Here is a 21545-nt window from a genome sequence, read left to right on the forward strand (position 1 = left end):
TCCAGAATGTGCCGAGGAGCCATGGAGATGAACTATCTGACTCTGTAGCCTGCTCTCCCATTCTTCCAGAGCTTAAAAACCAAACGGATCCTTTACCATCTCCAGAGGTGTGGACATCACTTCTGCAGTCCCTCCAAGGCCCTGCCCCTAAGGCTGGAGGTGTGGCCTCTCTTCTGGCTGGGTGGTAGGAATACCTGTCTATGCTGGACCTTGGCCTCATTCACCTCATTCTTTAATTCTTCACTACAAGGTCCTGGTGCAACTTGAAGAGCTGTACAGAATTGCCTGGGGTTGAGCCCCTCAGAGGGGAATATGCTGCTCAGCTTCCGAGCTAAGACCTGTGTCTGCCCGCACTACTGATAAGAGCGCCTCAGCATCCACACTGATGAGTGCAGACAGACGACGGGACGGCACCCTGCACTCAATGCTTAGGCTGCTGACACAGAGTAGGGACCCACACAGCAATCTGCACACCGCACGCAAAAAGTCACAGAAATTCAGCCCAACAACTGTCCTGCTAGTTTCTCCTCGACCCTTTGGGGAGAAAACAAAAAGTCAGACCTGTAACACCAGCACTAAGGAGGATAAGGCAGGAGAATCAGAGTTTGAGGCAAACTTGGGCTTTATAGTAAGATCCTATCTCAAAACAACAAAAAGACAACAACAAACGAAAACTTAAAGAGCTAGCAAGAACAAGCACACTTCAGTCATCTCCCATGGCAGCAGCTCTCTTGGGTGCCCTCGTGGTTCCCGTGCCATTCTGAGCCTGTCGTCTGTGACCTCTTATGCACGTGCATGAAGGGTGTGTGTGTATCCACTGAGGAGGAGGAGGGCCAGGTCACAGGGACACAGGAGTGCAGGCTGTAATAACATCTGAGAGCAATCACTAGCCCTAGCAGGTGACTACAGACACTGTGTGCACAGGAGAAACTGCAGAGTAGCAGCCAGTCTTCTTGCTTAGGTTGACAGCTACACAAGACCCCAAGTTCCTCAGAGCATGTGTTCCCGTCAGTTGTTTCGTCCACAGACAGAATACACATTTTAAGCAAGACATACTATAGAAAACCAAGAAGAACCAAGCTTTCCCGGTCTCAGGAGAAACTGCAAAGGACACCAAGGACTCTAACCCTCACTAAAACAGGAAGGCAGAGCAAGTGATTACTGAGTGGGAACAGACACGTGAGAAAGGAAAAGACATGGTGTAAGATAGGAGAAAGCGCCCAGAGGACCAGAAGGAAAACTGCCTGCCTGCTTTGGCAGAGATTTCCACCCAGAAACAGAACGGAGAAGACACAAGGGAAGTGGGCCTGGGACACAGCTCATAGGCTCTCACAGCAGCCCTGGACCCCTTGCATCTTGGACTCAAACCCAAGACGACATCTCAGTGGACAACAGGCCTAGGTTCAGACTTGGGGTGACTCAAATGTGCCAAACAGTTCTGCAAAGAATAGTTTACTCTAGGAAACCACAAAGTGATTCAGAAACAGGTACAAATAAGCAGTTACCCTACAGATGTGATTGGTCTCTCCTGGAGCTGGGAATGGCTGTCAAGAGTGCTGCCTCAGCCTCCTAAAACCACACACACGCACACACACGCGCACACACACACACGCACGCGCACACACACACACACACACAAACGTGCGCGCACACACACACGCGCACACACACACACACGCACACACACACGCACGCGCACACACACGCACACACACGCACACACAAACGTGCGCGCACACATACACGCACACACACGCGCACACACATGCACGCGCGCACACACACACACACACAAACGTGGGCGCACACACACCCTCTTCTGGATTATTCTCTGTGCCCAGATGTGTGCCATCACCCAACCCCAACAACACTGCATTTCACACTGCCACCCAAGGCGCACATGGGCCCACCACAGCATGTAACACACATATACACATACAGACTTGTACACACTGCATGTGGGGATCAGACTCACCCTTGTTGACTACAGCAGTGAGACCACACTGCAGAGCCTGCAGAAACTGGTGCTTGTCTCTGACCTCACTGGTCATCTCCTTCTCTTGTCCATATGCCCACTTCATGCTCAGAAAACTAGAATTATTTTCCAGTCATTTTTTAGCAACTAGCCTGGCTGAGGGTGACAGCATCTATTCCCAGGTCACCTGAGATACACCTCGGCCCTGTCCCTAAGAAGCCTCTTCCATCCCGAGAAGACCTATTCTGACTCTTCCAGAACCATTGTAAATGAAACATGCTTTCTCCTCCACTCCACCATATGCTGGGTGGGCATTAGTCACTCAATCACTTGGAGCTTGCTGCTGCTGCTGAACCAGGTTCCAGCCAGGAGACAATGCACGGCTGCACCACCCCTGCTGTGTGCTGGGAAGAGCAAGCAAAGACAACACGGAAGGGGGAGGATTCTGGTCTTCTTAGAACACAGCCAAAGAATCGCAGTCGGAGCAAGGTTACACCCCACTGAGGAGTGAGTGAGTGTGCCTTCAGGGAGAACATAAGGACTCCCTAAGAGGGAGAGAACTGCCTGTTCCGCTGAGGACAGTGGAGGGGGTAGGGTTTGGGGAAGAGCCCAGATAACCACCCAGACAGAGGGCAGCCTGGGAGGCCAGACCATAGCTTCAGTTCAAGGCTTGGCTGTAGAGGTGGGAGGAACAGATAAAGGATCATACTGTTCCCGGGTGTAACCGTAATACTGGTAAGGTCATGGCTCGGTGATAGTTTGAGTACAGAGCTGGGTGACTGGATGGGGCTCAGGTGACGGGCAGAAGAAAGATGTGGAATTCTGAATAAGATAGCTTTTGGAAGCCCAAATGAAAGTCAAGCACAGCGAAGTACTTGGGAGGTGAGGGAGAAAGGATCAGGAGGTCAAAGCCAATCTCAACTATGTAACAAATCAAAGGACAGCCTGGAACACTTGAGACCCCCATTACAAAACACCAAACTAACTAACCACATAGAAAAGGAAATAAATACGTAAATCCAAGTAGAGCCAGAACCCAGGATGGTGGCTTCTGTCTGACCCCAGCACCTGGGAGGCTGAGGCAGGAGGATTTCTGCGAGCTGGAGACTTCTTCATAGGGGAAGGGGGGGGGACAAACTAACTAAAGATAAAGAATAAAAGCGAAAGGGGAAGAAAATGGGAAGAAGAGTTTGGCGGGTCTGTGGTGTAGCTCGATGTTGACGCTTGCCTAGCAAGGACCAGAGTCATCCTTGGCATTCTCCCCACCTCTTCAAAAAACCACAGCAGCCTGAAGTCACATGGAAGATTACATTTTTAAGTCAAATGATAGTATCACATGACCAACAAATATTAAATTATAAGTCTAGCGTATCTTAGCTGGGCATGGTACTACAGAGGCTGAGGCAAGAGGCTTCCAAGGCCAACCTTGGCTACACGGTTTAAATCTGCCTCAAAAACTCAAGCAAGCACACAAACTGAGGGCCTCCGAGGGGATGGGCTCCGGTGTGACGTCATCGTTTTCATCTGCACACCTGTCACCGCTGCACAGAACTCGCCCAGAGAGAGTCTAACAGCCGGTCAGACTCTTCGAGCCACAAACACAAGGCAATGGCCAGAGCAGTCTCGGGGCAGGGGGGTGAAGGACATTAGGCTGAAGTGAGCTCTGCTAGGCCTGCTCTAACTAGAAATGGCGGGATGTGGCAGATGGGCACGGGCCAGCTGCAGAGCGAACTGTAACAGATGGAGCTTTGCCATGGGAGCCTCCGGCTACCAGAGCAGGAACATTTTCATAGCAACAGAGTATTTATTTATTTATTTATTTTTGATTTTTCGAGACAGGGTTTCTCTGTGGTTTTGGAGCCTGTCCTGGAACTAGCTCTGTAGACCAGGCTGGTCTCGAACTCACAGAGATCCGCCTGCCTCTGCCTCCCGAGTGCTGGGATTAAAGGCGTGCGCCACCACTGCCAGGCGCAACAGAGTATTTAAAGCATTGTGGCATTTAAGTACTAACTGAATACAGGCATGCAGACAACTTCCTGTCTTCAGCCACCTTCAGCTGAGCTGCGGGGTGAAGTGTGCCCACATGCAGCCCCATTCAGACCTCTTCTTAAACCCTCCCGAGATCTGATTATCCCTGTGAGCAGCTGTGCATCACTCGAGTTTTCTCTGGTCCACTGAGCCTGCCTTTTAAGAAACACTTTGTAACAAACAGGACATATGACAAGTATATCACTGTGTTTAGAGTCTAGAGTTACTACTCCTAAATGTAAGTACAGATATTATTAGCTTTAAAAATAGATATAACCTCATATGCTCACATTATCCATCTTTAGCTTTCAATGTTAACAAGACAAAACTTTTATTTATGTAATGTAATAATAACTTTTCTTTAAAGCAACAACAGAAAAAAAAACAGCCCAGTGCGGTGGCATAGCCTTTAATCCTAGCACTGGGGAGCAGACTTTTGTGAGTTCGAGGCCAGTCTGCTCTACAAAGTTCAGGACAGCCAGGGCTGTTACACAGAAAAACCTTGTCTCAAAAAAAAAAACACAACAAAACAAAACATATTAACTCTAAAAATAAGTTGGGATCAGAGCATCAAAGTTGGAGACTACTGAGCAAATATGACCAGATTAGTCCTGTTTTTTTTTTTAATAGGCTCTTCAACATTTTAAGTGAGCTCAGTGAAAACCACAGTCTCCAGCCTTCCTGAGGTTAAGCAGCTACAGTCATGGCAACAGGGAGCAGTAGTGAGGACAAGGCAGTCCACATGTTACCCTCAGGCCACAGCTAACAGACATAGTGACTTCACACTTGACGGGCTGGAGCCACAGCTCAGAGGGTGGGGCACTGGTTCTGGTGGTTCTTGAAGAGGACCTAGCTTTGGTTCCTGGCACCTCCATGAGGGGGCTTACAGCTGTCTAACACCCTTTTCTGGCCTCCCAGGGCACCAGGCACACGCTGGTGCGGGTACACACAAGCAAGTACTCACATATACACACACAATAAAACAAAATAATCTTAAAAGGTGATTCTTAATAATCTTAAGAGGTGATTCTTCTTCTACCAGAAGGCTGGCTTCTGAACCCAAACTACAAAGTCATTATGTTCAAAGTCCAGTCAGGAAAATCAGTACATTGGAGTGTAGTAGGGGCTGAATTCTGCCTCAGCGGGGCTCATTTACTTAGAGAGTGGTGTCTGCAGCTCTTCTGGGGATGGAAGGCAAGAAGCAGAATTCCTGCATTAGGAATTCAGGTCCACCACAATCAGACCAGATGCACGCAGAGGTGCAGCTACATTAAAGTGTCCAGATACCTGCCCTACCAGGGTCAACTGGGCAAAGGTTCGGCATTCAGGATCACCGCTGCAGTGCACGGATGCACAGGGAAGTGATGCATTACCCCGATGTGAAGTCAACCCAACCTGACATAAAATCAGCACCTCCGTCCTTGGAGGTGGTCCACACATGAACCCCAGCACTATGGAGGCAGAGGCAGGACAAGTTCAAGGCCAGTGCAGGTTACAAAGAGTTTACTGCCTCCTGATAAATGAATGGACAGATAAAACAGCAATTTACAGTGCAGACTGACATTTACAAAGGCTGTTTGCTGAGGCTGGCTAGATATGGTGGCTCACACCTGTAATCCCAGTACTCAGGAAATTGTGACAGGATTGAGAGTCTGGGGTTCCTCTGGACCACGTCCTGAGACTTTTAAGAGGAAGAGGAGAAAGAGAAAGAAAGGAAGAAAGGAAGAAAAGAAGGAAGGAAGGAAGGAAGGAAGGAAGGAAGGAAGGAAGGAAGGAAAAAAACCCAGTCATCTGCTCAAGCAGAGCCACAAGACACAACGAGGACGCTGCTCCTTGACAAGCACTGGGATGAACGCACAGAGAGGATGATGGGAAAACCTCAGACTCATACCCTGACGGCACAGAGCAGATAATGGGAAGACATGAAACTTCAGATCCAAGCTCTCTGGAATTCAACCTTCACACACAAGTGATATCATCCATATAGAACTTACAACATCCAAGCCCCTGTGGTCACCCTTGTCACTTCCTGTAAGCGGAACCAGAAGTCACTGCTTTGTGCTGTAGTCTGCAGCTATCTAAGTCTGTTGGGTGTTAATGAACTCAAGGAAACCCCAAATCTGTGTGAGGATAGCTACCACAGTGTGACTTAGTCAGATGGGCACTGGCTTTAAACACGCACTGCACATCTGTAGGGCCCTCCAAGTAACAGGCAGAACGGGTGAGCACTGTCATAGCGTAAACAGTCTCTAGAGAAGCTGCGTTACAATTGAGAGAGCAGAGAACTTGGCGCCACAAGTGTGCTTAAGGAGTTCAAGGCTCTGGAATTCTGGACAGGAAAAGGGACCAAGAGATAAAGATCAGTCCTCCTACCATGAAATCTGACCACTACATTTGCCAATATAAAGAAAGCAAGAAGCTGGGCGGTGGTGGCGCACGCCTTTAATCCCAGTACTCGGGAGGCAGGGGCAGGCAGATCTCTGTGAGTTTGAGGCCAAGCTGGTCTACAAGATCTAGTTCCAGGACAGGTAATGAAGCTACAGAGAAACCTTGTCCCGAGGGGAAAAAAAAAAAAAAAAAACAAGAGCAGTTTGATTTAAAGGGCAAACATGCTGTAAACATTCAACCTAAAGAGACTGGTTTATGCAAAATCCACCCACGTTAGAAAGTTCTGGCTAAACAGAGCTGGCAGCAGCTACTCCTCATCTGCTGCTGTCTTCGTGTCAAGAGCCTCAGTGCACTATTGACAGGGCTTTCGAAGGAATCAACGGGAGCTCTTAAACAACAACTAAATATAGGAAGCTCTGGCAGAGAAGAGTGCTGAGGGTTTGCGTTCAGACTTCTGGTGAAATGGCAGCATTTGTTACTGACCTAGTTTTCTACCTAGCATAATCGTATGTCACGAAGAATTGTGACAGAAAGTTACAAGCCCAACCTAGACATGCCACTCTGTCCCCAACCATAAGTGCACACACAGATCCCACACTTCACATTGTGTGGCACCAGGGAAGCCAGCAGGGGCAAGGGGCAGCTGGGCTCCCCTGCCCTGAGACAAATGCACTACAAAGGATGCCCTGGTCCTCCCTTCCAAACTTGACCTGACCCACAGTACACACTGGCTATGTCAGCCTAATAGAAACATTATTGCTACTATAGTGTCTTTGCTCAGAGAGAGATTGTGACCAATGGAACACCAGCATGTTCTATAGTCTGTTCTCCAGGTGGCACCCACAGACTGGTTCCAGCACTAACTTAAACACAATACAAAATCTGCAGTACATATATTCAAATCATAAAACACAAATAGTAATAGCTTTAGAATTTAAACGACCTTAGAGTGGTAGAAAGAGGACATTTTTAATTCTGATGTTTTAGTACTATCATCAACCACAATAACAATATTTCTTAAAAGCTAAACTAAATGATTATACACCTGCAGGCTGTTGGTACCATAAAGGAGCTGATTTCCGTTCATAAAAATGCCTTAGGTCACTGGGTGTGGCAGCACACGCCTTTAATTTCAGCATTCAGGAGGCAGAGGCAGAAAGATCTCTGATTCTAAGCTAGGCTGGTCTGCAGAGTTTGTTCCAGGATGGACAGGAATAGATAGAGAAATCCTGGGAGAGGGGCATGCTGGGGCTAAGTCTAAGGCCAGACCACCCTGAAGGAGTTCAATCTCACCTGATCTCAGAAGCTGAGCAGGACTGGGCCTGCTTAGTAACTCAGATCTCCCTTCTAAACAGGGTCCTGTGTTTACTGAGAAAGTTTTACTTACTCTTTGTTTTGTTTTGTTTCAAGACAGGGTTTCTCTGTAGCTTTGGTGCCTGTCCTGGAACTAGCTCTTGTAGACCAGGCTGGCCTCGAACTCACAGAGATCCGCCTGCCTCTGCCTCCCGAGTGCTGGGATTAAAGGTGTGCGCCACCACTGCCCGGCTTTAATTACACTTTAATAATGCAACATTAAATAGAACCACAATTTGAAAACCTATTTAAACAATCAATTTTTGCATTTTAAATTCCACTGAAAACCAAAAGCATGTATAACCACCTGCACACAGAGCTGTTGGCTTAAGCACCTCAAAGTAATAACCAAAACTATCTCATCAGTTTTCTGAGACTACAGAATTATCAACATAATCCAGTTGTTGTGGTGAGTTTTTTTGTTGTTGTTGTTTTTTAATTTGTTTGCTTTTTTAGGAACACAGAGCTCAAGTTTCAAAATTAGTATTTTAAAAATGAAGTTTATCTGCTGGCCCGTGAGCCACCTGTTGGCCCCTCTGAGCAACAGTGACACATTTACAACAATGAGATTTGTGTAATGAAAACTCAGAGTGCCTACTGAGTACCCCATGTACAAGGCATTAGGTACCAGGTTCTTCACAGGACATTCGATCTAAACCAAAAGAGAACATTTCTAGAGGTGGTTACTAGGATTCACACATACAGCACAGAGCAGAAGGTATAGACGTGGGAGTCTCTCACTGTGGAGTCCCGGCCCTTCTCCTGTAGAGTACTGGCCAGACATCAGCATCTGACAAACTCTACAAACAGCCAAGTGAGCAGGATGTGGAGAAGGCTAGCACTTCTGCGGCAGGACTCCTCCACAGCAGGCACAGGCTCACTTACACAGGCTCTCTCCCTTCCTCTTCCTCCCTGTGCAGCACTTCTGCGGCAGGACTCCTCCACAGCAGGCACAGGCTCACTTACACAGACTCTCTCCCTTCCTCTTCCTCCCTCTGCATGTGTATACAGGGTTTCAGCTCTGTAAGCAGGGCTGCCCTGGAACTCACAAGCCTCCTCTCTCAGCCTCACAAGTGCTGGGTCTCTGGGAATACACCGCCATACCAGGCTCTTTTCCCTTAACTGGACTTGAACTATTTGCTAAGAAGCAATGACCATATCTGCCGTCAAGCAGTCTCACAATTTCTGGCTAAAGTGAGAGGCAGATCCATAAGCAGGAATGTGTTAACCTCAAGTCCTGTTCGAGAAGGACACAACTTTAATGTCCACCTCTCACAGTGAGTCCATGTCTCAGAGAAGGTCTACATAGGTGACCTGGAGCTATTGTGCTCAACCTGGCAGCAAAAGGGGACCTCTGCTTCGTGACGGTGCAGACAGTGTGGGTTATCAGCCAACACTGACTTCCTTTGTCTCACATAGAGCAAAGTGACCCTTCAAGGTGCTGCCTTCAGCAGGCATCGTGTCTCACTGCGCCCCTGCAGATGTGTGGCTCCACCTGGCACCATATTAAACTCTCATATCACACACCCAAGGAGAGCATTACCTGCAGCATTGTCGAGAAGTGCCTTATTGCTTCATCATAGAGCCCACTGCCGACCAACACATAGGCAATAGCTGTGAGGCAAAACAGGAAAACATCAGAGAAGAAAGGAAGAAAGACAGCTGTAGTCAGTGAGGCCACTCTGCCTCGTTTCAAATGCAGGTCTATGGAGGAGGTGCAGTTAAAGCAAGCAGACAGGAGGCCACAGGTCCTCCCGCCTTTGCCCTCCCACACTGGCCAGGCAGCCTGCAGGCAGCAGGGAGACCGGAAGGCTAGCACAAGGGCATGTCTCCTAGCTCTTCTCGGGCACCGGCAGTCCCAGGCCTGTAGGGGTGGAAAGGTTTTTACTCTCTGACTGGTAGCAAGGAGGACTGGCAAGGAAATGAAGCACAGGGGCTAACGGGCTGCTTGAGAACAGTGGTGCTGAGGGAGGCCAAGAGAGCAGGCGCCAGGCGCCAGAGCCACCCTTCCCTGCCTGCTGCACCAAGACACGAGACCAGATTTCTGAATTAAGATGAAGACTGCTGAAGAGGCTCAGTTCTGCCCAGCCTTATGTGGATGGGAACCCCCAGAACCACTCTCAACTTCCCGGTTCTTGCCTAATAAGGCAGTGGCGAGGTTTCTTAAAGATTTTCCTCAGCCGAGTGTTTAGGATTCCCTGTTCTCCCATAGCTGGTACTATCACTGAACGGACAAGTGAGCTATGAAATGGACCGAGAGCAGGAAAGGTGCCCAGCAGTTAAGAGCATCGGCTGCTCCTGCAGAGGACCTGGGTTCAGTTCCCAGCACCCACATGGTGGCTTACAGTTGTCTGTAACTCTAGTTTCAGAAGATTCAATACCCTCCTCTGGTCCCCAAGGGCATGGACACAGTGTACAGATATACATGTGAGCAAAACACACACTCACTTAAAAGAAATATACATTTTTAATTCTTTAAAAAATAAAATGAAACAACTTCAGGGAAAGCCTTGGCTTAGGGACACAGATCTGTCTAGGCCTGAGCTATCAAATATCCCACAAAAGAAAACAAACGAGGCTCCAATCTTGCCATCTCTACCCACAACTTCAAAAGAGACTGATCCACATCTCACTCAGACGTAAACAGCTATGGGGGTCTAAGATTTACTGTGGAGACCCGGCGATGTAAAAGAAAAGCTGGGACGGCTCCAATTCTAGCAGAGATCTCCGTAGCCAGCAACTTGTCTCTGGACACGCCTTTGTTGACAACTTCTTTCTAACAAAGTCTCTGTCACACAGAAGAGCCTAACTCAGCTCTGACCATACGAACTTCACTACTAATTTCTACACACCCAGGGCTACAATAGTTCTTATCAACCTCTGTGCAAGAGCCTTTTCTTCCTTCCCTCCTGCTGGCCTGCTGCCTTCCTTCCTTTCCTTTGTCTGAGCCAGGGTCTCCTGTATCCTAGGCTGGCCTCAAACGCACTAGTTAGCCAAGGGTGACCGTGAACTTCTGATCCTCCTCCTTCCACCTGCCAAGTGCTGAGATTACACCACCCCTAGTTTATGCTGTGCTGGGGACTGAACCTGGGCCTCCTGAAGACTAGGCCAGCACTCCACACTCAGGTCCCACCCAAACCTTCTGTCATGCACACCCACAGAATCTCAGGAGGGCCGGGGTAACCCTCTCTGGCTAGGGTGGCAGTGCTAATCTTCTAGCTCTCCCTCCCACCTGGCTTTCTGTTCTGCATCCAATCACAGCTCTGGCAGATGTTGCAGGGTGCTCCCAGCCTGGATTCTCACCTAACTCTTCATTGGTGCTGTCGTTGTCGGTAGCAAATGGGAATCTCTTCTGTTCTGCAATAGACTTGGCCTGGCTCTGAAAACAAACAAACAAGTCTTTCAGCTTCTGACAAACGACGGACGCCCTGCATGAAAGCCTGTGCTGTACGACGCTGGAGCAGGAACATACATGCCACTGTCTGCTGACTGAGTTTCAAGAACATGGTTCAGAGGTGAACGGTCTGGTCCCCTTATCAATCAGTCACTTCAGTTTCCAAGAGGAAGCATCTTCTCTGTCTCATTGGATTAGCCCTGCTGGCTACTCTGAGGTCCCCTCAAGTTTCCACAGGGCCTTTAGGGCTTTTTATTATGTTGAGAAGATCACATTTTAGTCACCAGGCCTCCAGGGTGGCTTGGACACAGAATGCCAGGTAAAACATATAACTATTCTAGAATCCACACATGTTGGACACACAGGCCTAGGAGAATCTGACTAATAAATAAGACATATGACTAAATACTTCCCCACCCAGTAACGTACACAGCTTCTGATGTGAGGCATCAGGCTGGCCCTAGGCAGACACAGAGATCATGTGTGGCCAGAAAGTAAGGACAAGGCACAAACTACTGTAGAAAGCAAAGGGAATAAAAGTTGTCTTAGAAGCATGGACCTTTTTAAAGGTAGTGTCTTGCTATGTTGACTCTGATGGCCAGAAATCTATGTAGACAGGCTGCCCTTGAACTCAAGGCAATCCTCCACCTTAGCCATCCAAGTGCTGGGATTACAGCCATATGCTACCACACTTGGCTGAATGCTCTTACATGCTCTTACATACAATGCTCTTATATACAAACTGACGGTTATCATGGGTTCTGGAGACAAACCACACTTGGTATCCAAACAGCTGCAATGTGGCTTGGAGGGTAAAAGCGCCAAGGTAAATACCACACTGCACACGAGGTTAGAAGCGATTCCTCAAGTTGTACCTTGGACCATGTGCATATGTACGTATACACACACATACAAACTAAGTAAATAAATATTAAAAAATTATTAAAACAATCAATCCCAGGCTGGAGTAGCCACAGATACAATTTGAACTCCTAGTCATATATGCAGGAAAATCTAAATCAGAAAGGACTAAAGAGCTGATACCTGGGCAAATCTAGAGAATGGGAATCTGGAGACAGCTCCAAATCCAAGCTTGTCTTTTCTGGACGCACAGTGCAGAGTCTACCAGCACACGTAACTAAACAGCTGACGAAATGCGGTGTGACCAATGAGCTATACTGTCAGCTAAAATGAATTGGCCAGTGTGTTCAATACGGTTACAAGACCTTCTGGTTGCAAACTGCAGTGCTCTGTTTGCCTACAGAGTCAAGAACACACTAGCTCAGATCCCATCACACACAGGACAGAGGGTACTGCCTTGGGAGACGATACCAGAATGCAGGAATGCGACACATTCTGCTCTTGGTCAAGCCTCGGTTACAGAGGAGTCCACAGGTGGGAACCTGGCCAGTGTTCAGCCAACACAGGGTGGTGGGTCACATACCAGAATCTTTTCAGTGTTGAGAGAAAGCAGGGAGTCACAGGGTGCCGAGCCTCTCAGTTCGCAGTCAGACTCATGGAAGTTCAAAAACGGTGACTCTGCAAAGCAAACAGGCTGTCACTCACTCATCGCCAAGGCCTTTGGTGCTTTGGTGCTCGCTGAAATCTTAAGATGCCCCAACCAAGCTAGAGACCAGTGAAGAAAGCGCAGAGGCTCCCTGCACTCCAGCCGCACAGCGTTCTGTGGGTTCCAAGTGCCCTGTCACCATCACAAACTGCAGCAGGGCTTCCTGATGGGAGATGAGGGGCAGAGCCAACACCTGTCTACAGCCCAGGTGTAGCCAGTGGCTGTGGAGCAGCTGAATAAAAGCCCTCCTGGTGTGGCAGCATCTGCCTTGGGCTTAACACACACCTGCTCACACATATAAGAACAAAGCCTGGGAGAGATGCACTTAGGGTTCAGAGCCCCAAATATGTAAACATGTCCTCCAACTCACTGAGAAAAACATCAGTTTACAAATAAGCAAAGGGCCTTGAATGGGCAACCTTCTAAAGATACGAAAGCTACTGAGCACGAGAAAGGGCCATCATCATTAATTAGAGGAACACAGTTTGAACCACAACAAGGACCTCCTCCCAACCCACAAGACAGCTAGGAGAAACTGGAAACTTTGGGCGCTGACGGTAGGACTGTACAATGGTTCAGTACTGTGGAGAATGAGTTGGTAATTCCTCAAGTCACACATAGAAGCAGCATACAGCCCAGGAACTCCACCTCTGAATGTATCAAGAACTGAACACAGGACTCAAACAAATGCTGTCCACTTGTTTGTGGAAGCTGTAGTCACAAAGGGTGTTAAGCAATGGCTTACGTACTCCCAGTGGATGAGCAGGTGAACCGTGGAAGGTACACATGATGGATTATCCCTCCGCAAAAACTGCAATGATATTTTATTTGTATTTTAATAAATAAAGCTTGCCTAAAAATCAGAATGCAAAGCTAAGCCACTAGGGGCCAGGGAGTGGTGGCACACACCTTTAGTTGCAGGACTTGGGAGACCGAGGCAGACGGATCTCTGTGAGTTCAAGGCTACCCTGGACTACACAAGATTGATCCAGAAACAGATCCAGGTGGTGGTGGCTCACACCTTTAATCCCAGTGTTTGGGAGTCACACACTTTTAATCCCAGGACTAAGGAGGTGGAGACAGGAGTGATATGGATGGGCCGAGAGAAGAGACAGGAACTCAGTGGAGTGTGCAGCCTAAGGATTTGTGAAGACAGGACCTTGCCCTTTGGGTCTGAAGGTTTGGTAGAGGTAAAAGGTCTTTCTAGTGGTTGGGTGCTTTGCTTCTCTGATTTTTCAGCTTGAACCTCTGGGTTTCTATTATTCATGCTACAGAAAATGATATATTTCAGTCTGTGTTGGATCTAACCAAAAGGAGGCATGACGTCAAGGCTCTAGGAGCAAGGGCATTTGCCACCAGGTCTGGTGATCTGAGTTTAATCTCTGAAAGCGATATGGTAGAAGGAAAAGCAATTCCCACAAGTTTTTCTTTGACTTAAATGTGTTGTAGCCTAGGCACTCCCCTCCCCCCATACTAACTAAGCAAGCAAACAAACAAATGTAAGAAAAATATAAGCGCTTAGAAGGCCAGGTGTGAAGTACACCTGTGAAGTTCATCCCAGGATTATGGAGGCAGAGGCAGGGACTCTGAGTTCCAGGCCAGCCAGAGCTACATAGTGAGACCCTATCTTTAAAAGTCATAGATGGATGGATGGATGGATGGACGGACGGACGGACGGACAGACAGACAGACAGACAAAATGAAAGGGAGGCTTGGAAGTAAGGAGTGAGCATAGAGAAAGCATCCTGCGCCTACTTCACTGCTTCTAGCCCAGGGCCTTGGCCTTGCAGACTCCAGCTGCAGCAATGCATTCTTCCAGCGTTCAGCTTCCTCCCACCATGAGCATTTCCCACATCCTGCTTCTTCACTGAAGACAGATACTGTCTTAATAAGCTGCATGACCCCAGCTTTACGAACTTACCCAAGTAGGGTAGAGTTCTATAAATGCTCGTGGTGAGCCACAGGGTGCGAACCTTGAGTGGCTGGCCATCCGTTGCTCCTCCCTGACAGTTGAAAAAGAAGAGAGTTCTAGCACTGCCTTTAGCCTTTCTTGGACGGACCAGATACTAGCTGGATATTAGCTCCAGCTGACCTCTGGAAGAGCAGTCAGCGCTCTTAACCTCCGAGCCATCTCTCCAGCCCATGAACTTTTTTTTAATTACTGTAAGTGATTTCTTTTTCTTTTTTAAGATTTATTTATTTATTATGTATACAATGTTCTGCCTGTATGTATGCCTGCAGGCCAGAAGAGGATGCCAGATCTCATTATAGATGGTTGTGAGCCACCAGATGGTTGCTGGGAATTGAACTCAGGACCTTTGGAAGAGCAGGCAGTGCTCTTAACCACTGAGCCATCTCTCCAGGCCCCAACGTAAACATAAAAAAAGATTTAATTTTGTCAGGTGTGCGGTGCACTTCTTTAATCCCAGTACTCAGGAGGCAGAAGCAGAGGCAGGATGATCTCAGTAAGTTCCAGGCCAGTCAAGGCTACACAGTGAGACAGACACTGTGTTTCAAGGAAATAAAGAGCATGTGAGTATACACGTATGTACAGGTGCCTAGGAAGGGCAGAAAAGGTGTCAAATCACTTAGAGTCGGAGTGTCAGGCAGTCAGGAGCCATCAACATGGGTGCTGGGAAATGAAGTTGGGTCTTCTTCAAGAACAGCAAGTTCTCTTAACTGCTGAGCCAGCCATCTCTCTAGCCCAACCACATGCGTTTTAAAAAGTCAACAACTTTCCCATAATTCTAGTCACTGTCAGACATGAATTAGACTAAAATTGTGAACCAGCTCCAGGTAGTGGCAGATGGATTTGTCCAGGGAGTAGAACACCTTGGACAGCCTACAAAAATAGTGGCAAAGGATCAAGCAGCCTTTCTGTGTGCAGGAAGCCCTGAGCAGATGGGCCCAGAGAGAAAGGCCTACAGGGTGTCTGGGAAAGAAACTGAGCAAGTGTCAGTCAACCTAAGTCCACTGCTCCACGCTGGTCCCAACTCAGATGATGTCACATGAGCTGTCATTCAAATGTGACGTCATCACATATCAAAGCTTCACCAACTATTACAGCAAACCAACTGGATCCTTTCTGGTCACACAGAGAGATCCACTGGTAAAAACCATGAGCTTAACAGTGTCGGGTGCATTTTCTGCATATGTCAAGTTTTAGTAAAAACCGACTGTCTCTCAAGACAAGGAAAGCCTGGGATAGCAGTGTACTACAAGGGAGATTCACCCAGGGCTGGCCCAAACACCTGACAGAGGGCTTCTTGAAAGCGCAGAATTGCCTGGATTTGTCTTATTTCTTGCAGGTTAAACGGGCTGGGTCCTTTGCCCACACAGATGCAAAATTGGTGTTCATTCATGAGTCTGGTGGTTCCTGGACCACCTAAAAAGAAATACAATTTATAGAAGGGCATGGGTACATGCCTTTAATCCCAGCACTTGGGAGGAAGAGGCAGGTGGAGCTCTGTGTTCTAGGTCAGACTGGGTTACATAGTGAGATCCTCTCTCAAAAAAGAAGAAAGAAGTAACAATTTATGACACACCTGAAAAGGAACTGTGTCTGCCAAGACCATCTCAAAGTAATCAAGGCCATATCTAGTCAAATCAAAGAACTATCTGAAGGATGCTGTTGCCAGGGCAATACTACAGTGGCCTGTCCCTAGACACGCAGTAAGCAGCACCTTTTTCTGGCCAGATACAGGCCTATTATGATGATGACATGCTCCGAAAACAGGTGCAACCATACACTGACACTCGGTTCTGAGGAAGCACACCCCCCTCGCACCTCCTCCCACCCACACATACCCAGCACACCGGCAGCAAGGGCTTGCACAGCTTTTCACAGAGCACAAAACTTGATTCTCAACTTCCTCTAAGAACAAAAAGAGGAAGCTGTCTTTTCCCACGCTTCCCCACACCTCGGCACAGTGAGCAAGATCAAGTTCCTGTAAGGAGTCCCACCCAAGAAAGACACACAATATCGGCAAGCTAGGCCTTGCTGACTCTACCAGAACTACAGGGCTGGGCTCGTGGCTACTTCTTACTCTCTGGGCAAGCAGCTCCCAAGTTAGATTGATGGACACAAAAAAAAAACTATGGAAAAAAAAACCTCAATTCTAAGGCTGAATTTTTTAAAAACAATCATTAGTGAGTATATGTGCGTAAGTGTGTACTATGTGTTCATATGGAGGTCAGAGGTCAACTAAAGGTGCCAGTTCTCTCCTTCCATCATATGGTTCCACTTTTACCCAGTGGGCTATCTCACTGGCTCAATTCTGGGATTATTTATCCCAACAAACTTACCATACTTAAGGATACAAGCTATCATTCAGAGTGCAGTGTTCAATGGGGATCGTGCTAAAGTCACCAATCCACCAGATGGAGGTACCTCTTTGAAATCAGACATCAAGTACAGGACTATCACCTAGAAACAACCAGCCTGACACTTAAAAACTTCACATAAGGGCTGAGAGGTGGCTCAGCTGGTAAAGCGCTTGCCAGCACAAAGCCCACCACTGCAAAACAAAACAAAACAAACACACAAAAAACTCCAACAGGTGTGGAGGCACACAGCTGTAATCCTAGCATTTTGGGAAGCAGAGGCGGAAGGATCAGGAGTTCAAAGTCATACTCTGCCGTCCAGAGCTCTGAAGACCAGCTTGGGATGTGTGACATGTTGTCTTAAAAGAAAAGGGGCATGGGTGGCGAGGGGGGGGGGGGAGCCTCACCTTAGCTCGTCAGTCCACTTACAGCAAAGAAAGGGAACCAAGAGCATTCTGGAAATTACTAGAAATGCATGTGAGTTACTAAAATGTAGCTTCGGGTGGCTATAAAGAACTCAGAGGTCATTAGCACTAACCAAATGCTTCATTTGAGTGACGCACAACAGAGGCTTGTAGGTCAAGGTTACCCTCCAGAGCTCACTGTCAGCACCAGATCCTGCCTAGCTGCCTGCATAACAGCACCTACGTGGGACCCCACTCCCTCCCACCGCTCAGCTTTGTTCCTTCAGGCAGGTGTCCCTGGGTCTACACTCCGTGTACCCAATCAACTCCCCACAAGGGACTCGGTCAGTTCGTTAAGGCCCAGCACGTTCAGCAATGAATGCCTGGTACACACACACACAGTCTTCTGGTGGATTAATGAAGCATTCCAACACACAGGCAAAATCTGAAATCCTAGGTGTTATTTTAAAATACAGGTTTCAATAAGCCTTTAATCCAGCACTTGGGAGGCAGGGGCAGGCAAATCTCTGAGTTCGAGGCTAGCCTGGTCTACAGAGCGAGTTCCTGAACAGTCAGGGCCATATAGAGAAACCCTGTTTCAAAAAACAAAAACAAACAAACAACACAACTTTCAACAAGTTGAAGGTATAAGACTTATTATTAACGCTTATAGAAATTGTATGTAAGAAACTACCGAGTCTATATTCCAAAATCAAATTAATACCAAATCTGGGCTCTACTCCTTGCAGGGTACCCTTGCTTGGGTTTTTCGGCCTCAGTTTCCTCTTGGGTGAAAGGGCAATAAACACTACTTAGTGGAGTGTCAACCAAAGGCACGGAATTTTATGTAACTCGAGCAGGGAAGAGACTTGGGGAAAGGCTTCATTCAGTATTACCTCCCACAACTATAAATTAAAAATAGGGCCATAGGAATAAGAAAATTTAACTTTTCATTTATTTATTTTCCGAGACAGGGTTTCTCTGTGGAACGATGCTATTGTCCTGGAACTCACTATGTAGCCCAGACTGGCCTTAAACTCACAGAAATCCACCTGTCTCTGCCTCCTGAGTGCTGGGATTCAAGGCATAAGCCACCAACTTCCGGTTTAACTTTTTGTTTTGTTTTGTTGTGTTTTTCGAGACAGGGTTTCTCTGTGGTTTTGGAGCCTGTCCTGGAACTAACTCTTGTAGACCAGGCTGGTCTCAAACTCACAGAGATCCGCCTGCCTCTGCCTCCCAAGTGCTGGGATTAAAGGCGTGCGCCACCATTGCCCGGCTCCGGTTTAACTTATATTTTAAAAATAAAATGTTCAGGTTTGATGGCTCATGCTTTTATTCTCAGCACAGACAATCACAAACGCAAGGACAGTCTGAGCTACACAATGAATTCCACCCCAGGCTAGCTTAAATTAGTGTACCAAGTCACATGCAAAACAAAGCAGAAAAAGAAACAAAAAGCAGAAGCAAATAATATACCAGATGGTTTCTTCTCTTTTGAAAGAGTAAGATTGTTTTCTCAGGGCTGAAGATGGCCCAGTGGTTAAGATCCACGTTTGGTTCCCAGTACTCACAACCACCTGTAACTCCAGCTTTAAGGGATTTGGTGCCCCCTTCTGACCTCAGTGAATATCCATCCACAGATAAAACTCCCACCCCAACAAAGACATAAAGACATACATTTTTTAATGTTATTTTTTTCATGGGAAACTAAGATCATAAATATTATAAATTATTTTCAGTAAGAAACATAAAAATGTACCGGAAACCAAAATATCACTATAAGCTGGAAAACACGTAAACACATAGCATGCCTGTAGGTCTGAGGATGTAGAGATTCCCTGGGACCAGGTAGGCCAGCCAGTCGCTGACAGACACCTCCAGGCTACAAGGCTCACACTAGAGCCATGTGCACCTTCCACCGCTGGAGGCTCGGCCGTAAGAGGACAACTACGAGATGGCTCACCAGCTGCAGACCCAAACCAAGCAGGCAGCACCTCAGCAACCTGAATCTGAGAACAACTCTGAGGGACAGTCACACTGCTCTTTGCCCCAAGTCTAGACCCCAAGTCTAGAGTCTGGCTTGATGTGGCAGGCAGTTAAGTGACCATGGTAAGAGTAAAAGTGCCCTCATGGTAAGGTCAGACCTGAAGGATTTCAGAGACCTGATCAGTTTGGACATCATCAAGAGTAGGTCATTGTGTTGGTGGTACTGGAGTAGGCTATGACAAGCTTAGTTGCTTGTTCTTTTTTTTTTTAAAGAATCATTTATTTATTTATTTATGTATACAGTGTTCTGCCTGCCATGTATGCCTGTACGCCAGAAGAGGGCACCAGATCTCATTACAGATGGTTGTGAGCCACCATGTGGTTGCTGGGAATTGAACTCAGGACCTGTGGAAGAGCAGGCAGAGTTATTAACCTCTGAGCCATCTCTGCAGCCCTAGTTGCTTGTTCTGAACTTGTCCCGAGTCTAAGATAGGTACCTAAGGAGACATCACAGGGTTCAATTTCCATATAATTGTACAGGATCAAGAGAAACAGATTAAGAGACATTTCCTACAACCACTTGGCAGTTAAGACAAAAACCTGTCTGCAAAGTTGAGCATAGTAGCTCACACTTGTGATCCCAGCATTTGCGGGGCTAAAGCAGACAGATCATCATAGTAAATGTAAGACCAAAGCCAGCCTGAGCTACAGAGAGACCCTTTCTCAAAAACAGAAAATGCAAAGCAACAACCGCCTGCAGCAGTATTCTTTATTCTTCTACAGCAGAGACTTTGGAACTAGTTTCTATCGTGCCTCAGTTTTCCCTTCTGAGATAAGGAGCTGCCATGCAACAGGGTGACTAGTGCTTTTATGGTAAATTAACCCATCAAACTAACAAGGCTAAATGAGGAAAATAAAACCTCGCATTCAAGTAAACAGGATCTCCGATTTACAGACAAATTCGTAAAATGGTAACTCCTTTGCTCAGACTCAGAGGTGACATTTACAAGGGCCATTCGTTTCACTAAGTTCACACCAACCATGCTGTTGGCAGACACGGCAGACCACAAAAAAGTCACAATAAGTCACTGTCGGTAACTGAGACTTTATCCAAGCCAGATGGTGGTTAAAGAAAATCAGATTGGGCTCATCTTGAGATTTCATCTCAGCCAAGACATTGGGTAGTGATTGGGCAGGCATAAGGTGCTGACCAGAGGGGAGTCTTAAAAGCCAGCTGCTACTAGGGTAATGTACAGAGGGGAAGGGATGGTGACGGTACTGAGGGGTAAAAAAAAAATGCCCAGTGTACAACTCAAGACGGAAAACGAGTATGTGTATTTTGCCCAGCGCTGTCTTCCATGACTTATTCTACAGGTCTACAGCGCTTCAATGAATGAGCCCGAGTGACTGCAAAGCACCCAGAATCCAGATCTGAGGCGCCACCCTCGGAGGTACATCTGAGTGGCACAGGCCAGTGCTGATGTCACCCTGCAGACTCAACTGGCTTGTACCTCTCAGGGTTGTATTCCTGGGGTGAGGACTGAGCCCAAGACACCCACCCAGGCAGGCAGAAAGGAAGTCGGACTTCCTGGCCCAAGCCAGCACGGCTCCGCGTCCCCATCGCCCGCCTGAGCCCATTCCCGCTCTCTCCACCTCCCAGGTGCTTCCACGCTGGGCAGGGGCGGCCGCGGGAAGAGGGCAGCCCGGCCCACTCACCGCACTCCGGGTACTGGTCCGCCCAGTCCCCCGACTGCGGGCAGCCGCCGCCCGCCGGGGCCTCCTGCTGCTGCCGGTGCTGAAGCTCCTGCTTCAGCAAGGACAGCGGAGAATAGTGCTCGGTGGCCCGCGCGCAGGCCAGCGCCCCCAGCAGCAACAGCAGCAGCCACAGCACCACCCCGGCGCCCGAGCCGCCCCAGCAGCCGCAACCGCGGCCGGCAGGTGCCATCTTCCTGCACGGCGCAGGCGCGGCGTGCTCTGCCAGCCGCGGGCAGGTGGGCGCGGCGCGCGACCGCAGTACCCCCCGGGAGTCGTAGTCCGCGTCCTCTCAGCCTCAAGCACGCAGCCAGCATCCGCACTACAAGTCCCAGGAAGCCCTGCGCGCGCCTTTCCAGGTCTAGTGAAGGTGAC

The 21545-nt window shown here is 48.0% G+C and overlaps 1 protein-coding gene across 7 annotated transcripts in view; it reads right to left on the reverse strand.

The window, feature by feature from the left end:
- Ttc13 (tetratricopeptide repeat domain 13) overlaps positions 1-21396 on the reverse strand; it is a 53386-nt gene extending 31990 nt beyond the window's left edge. For 4 of the 7 annotated variants that reach the window (XM_075977663.1, XM_075977662.1, XM_075977658.1 and 1 more), the window contains exons 1-4: positions 21135-21395; positions 12583-12677; positions 11048-11123; positions 9288-9358 (exon numbers count right to left, since the gene is read on the reverse strand). In XM_075977663.1, the coding sequence (XP_075833778.1) occupies positions 9288-9358; positions 11048-11123; positions 12583-12677; positions 21135-21363 (471 nt within the window). In that variant the 5' untranslated portion in view covers positions 21364-21395. Of the gene's footprint in view, positions 1-9287; positions 9359-11047; positions 11124-12582; positions 12678-21134 lie in introns of all 7 variants that reach the window. The other 3 variants (XM_075977659.1, XM_075977657.1, XM_075977656.1) reach the window with 1 other exon arrangement.
- Positions 21397-21545: the final 149 nt, after the last annotated feature.

Source organism: Microtus pennsylvanicus, chromosome 6 (assembly GCF_037038515.1).
Source record: "Microtus pennsylvanicus isolate mMicPen1 chromosome 6, mMicPen1.hap1, whole genome shotgun sequence".
In the NCBI taxonomy this organism is placed as follows: domain Eukaryota; kingdom Metazoa; phylum Chordata; class Mammalia; order Rodentia; family Cricetidae; genus Microtus; species Microtus pennsylvanicus.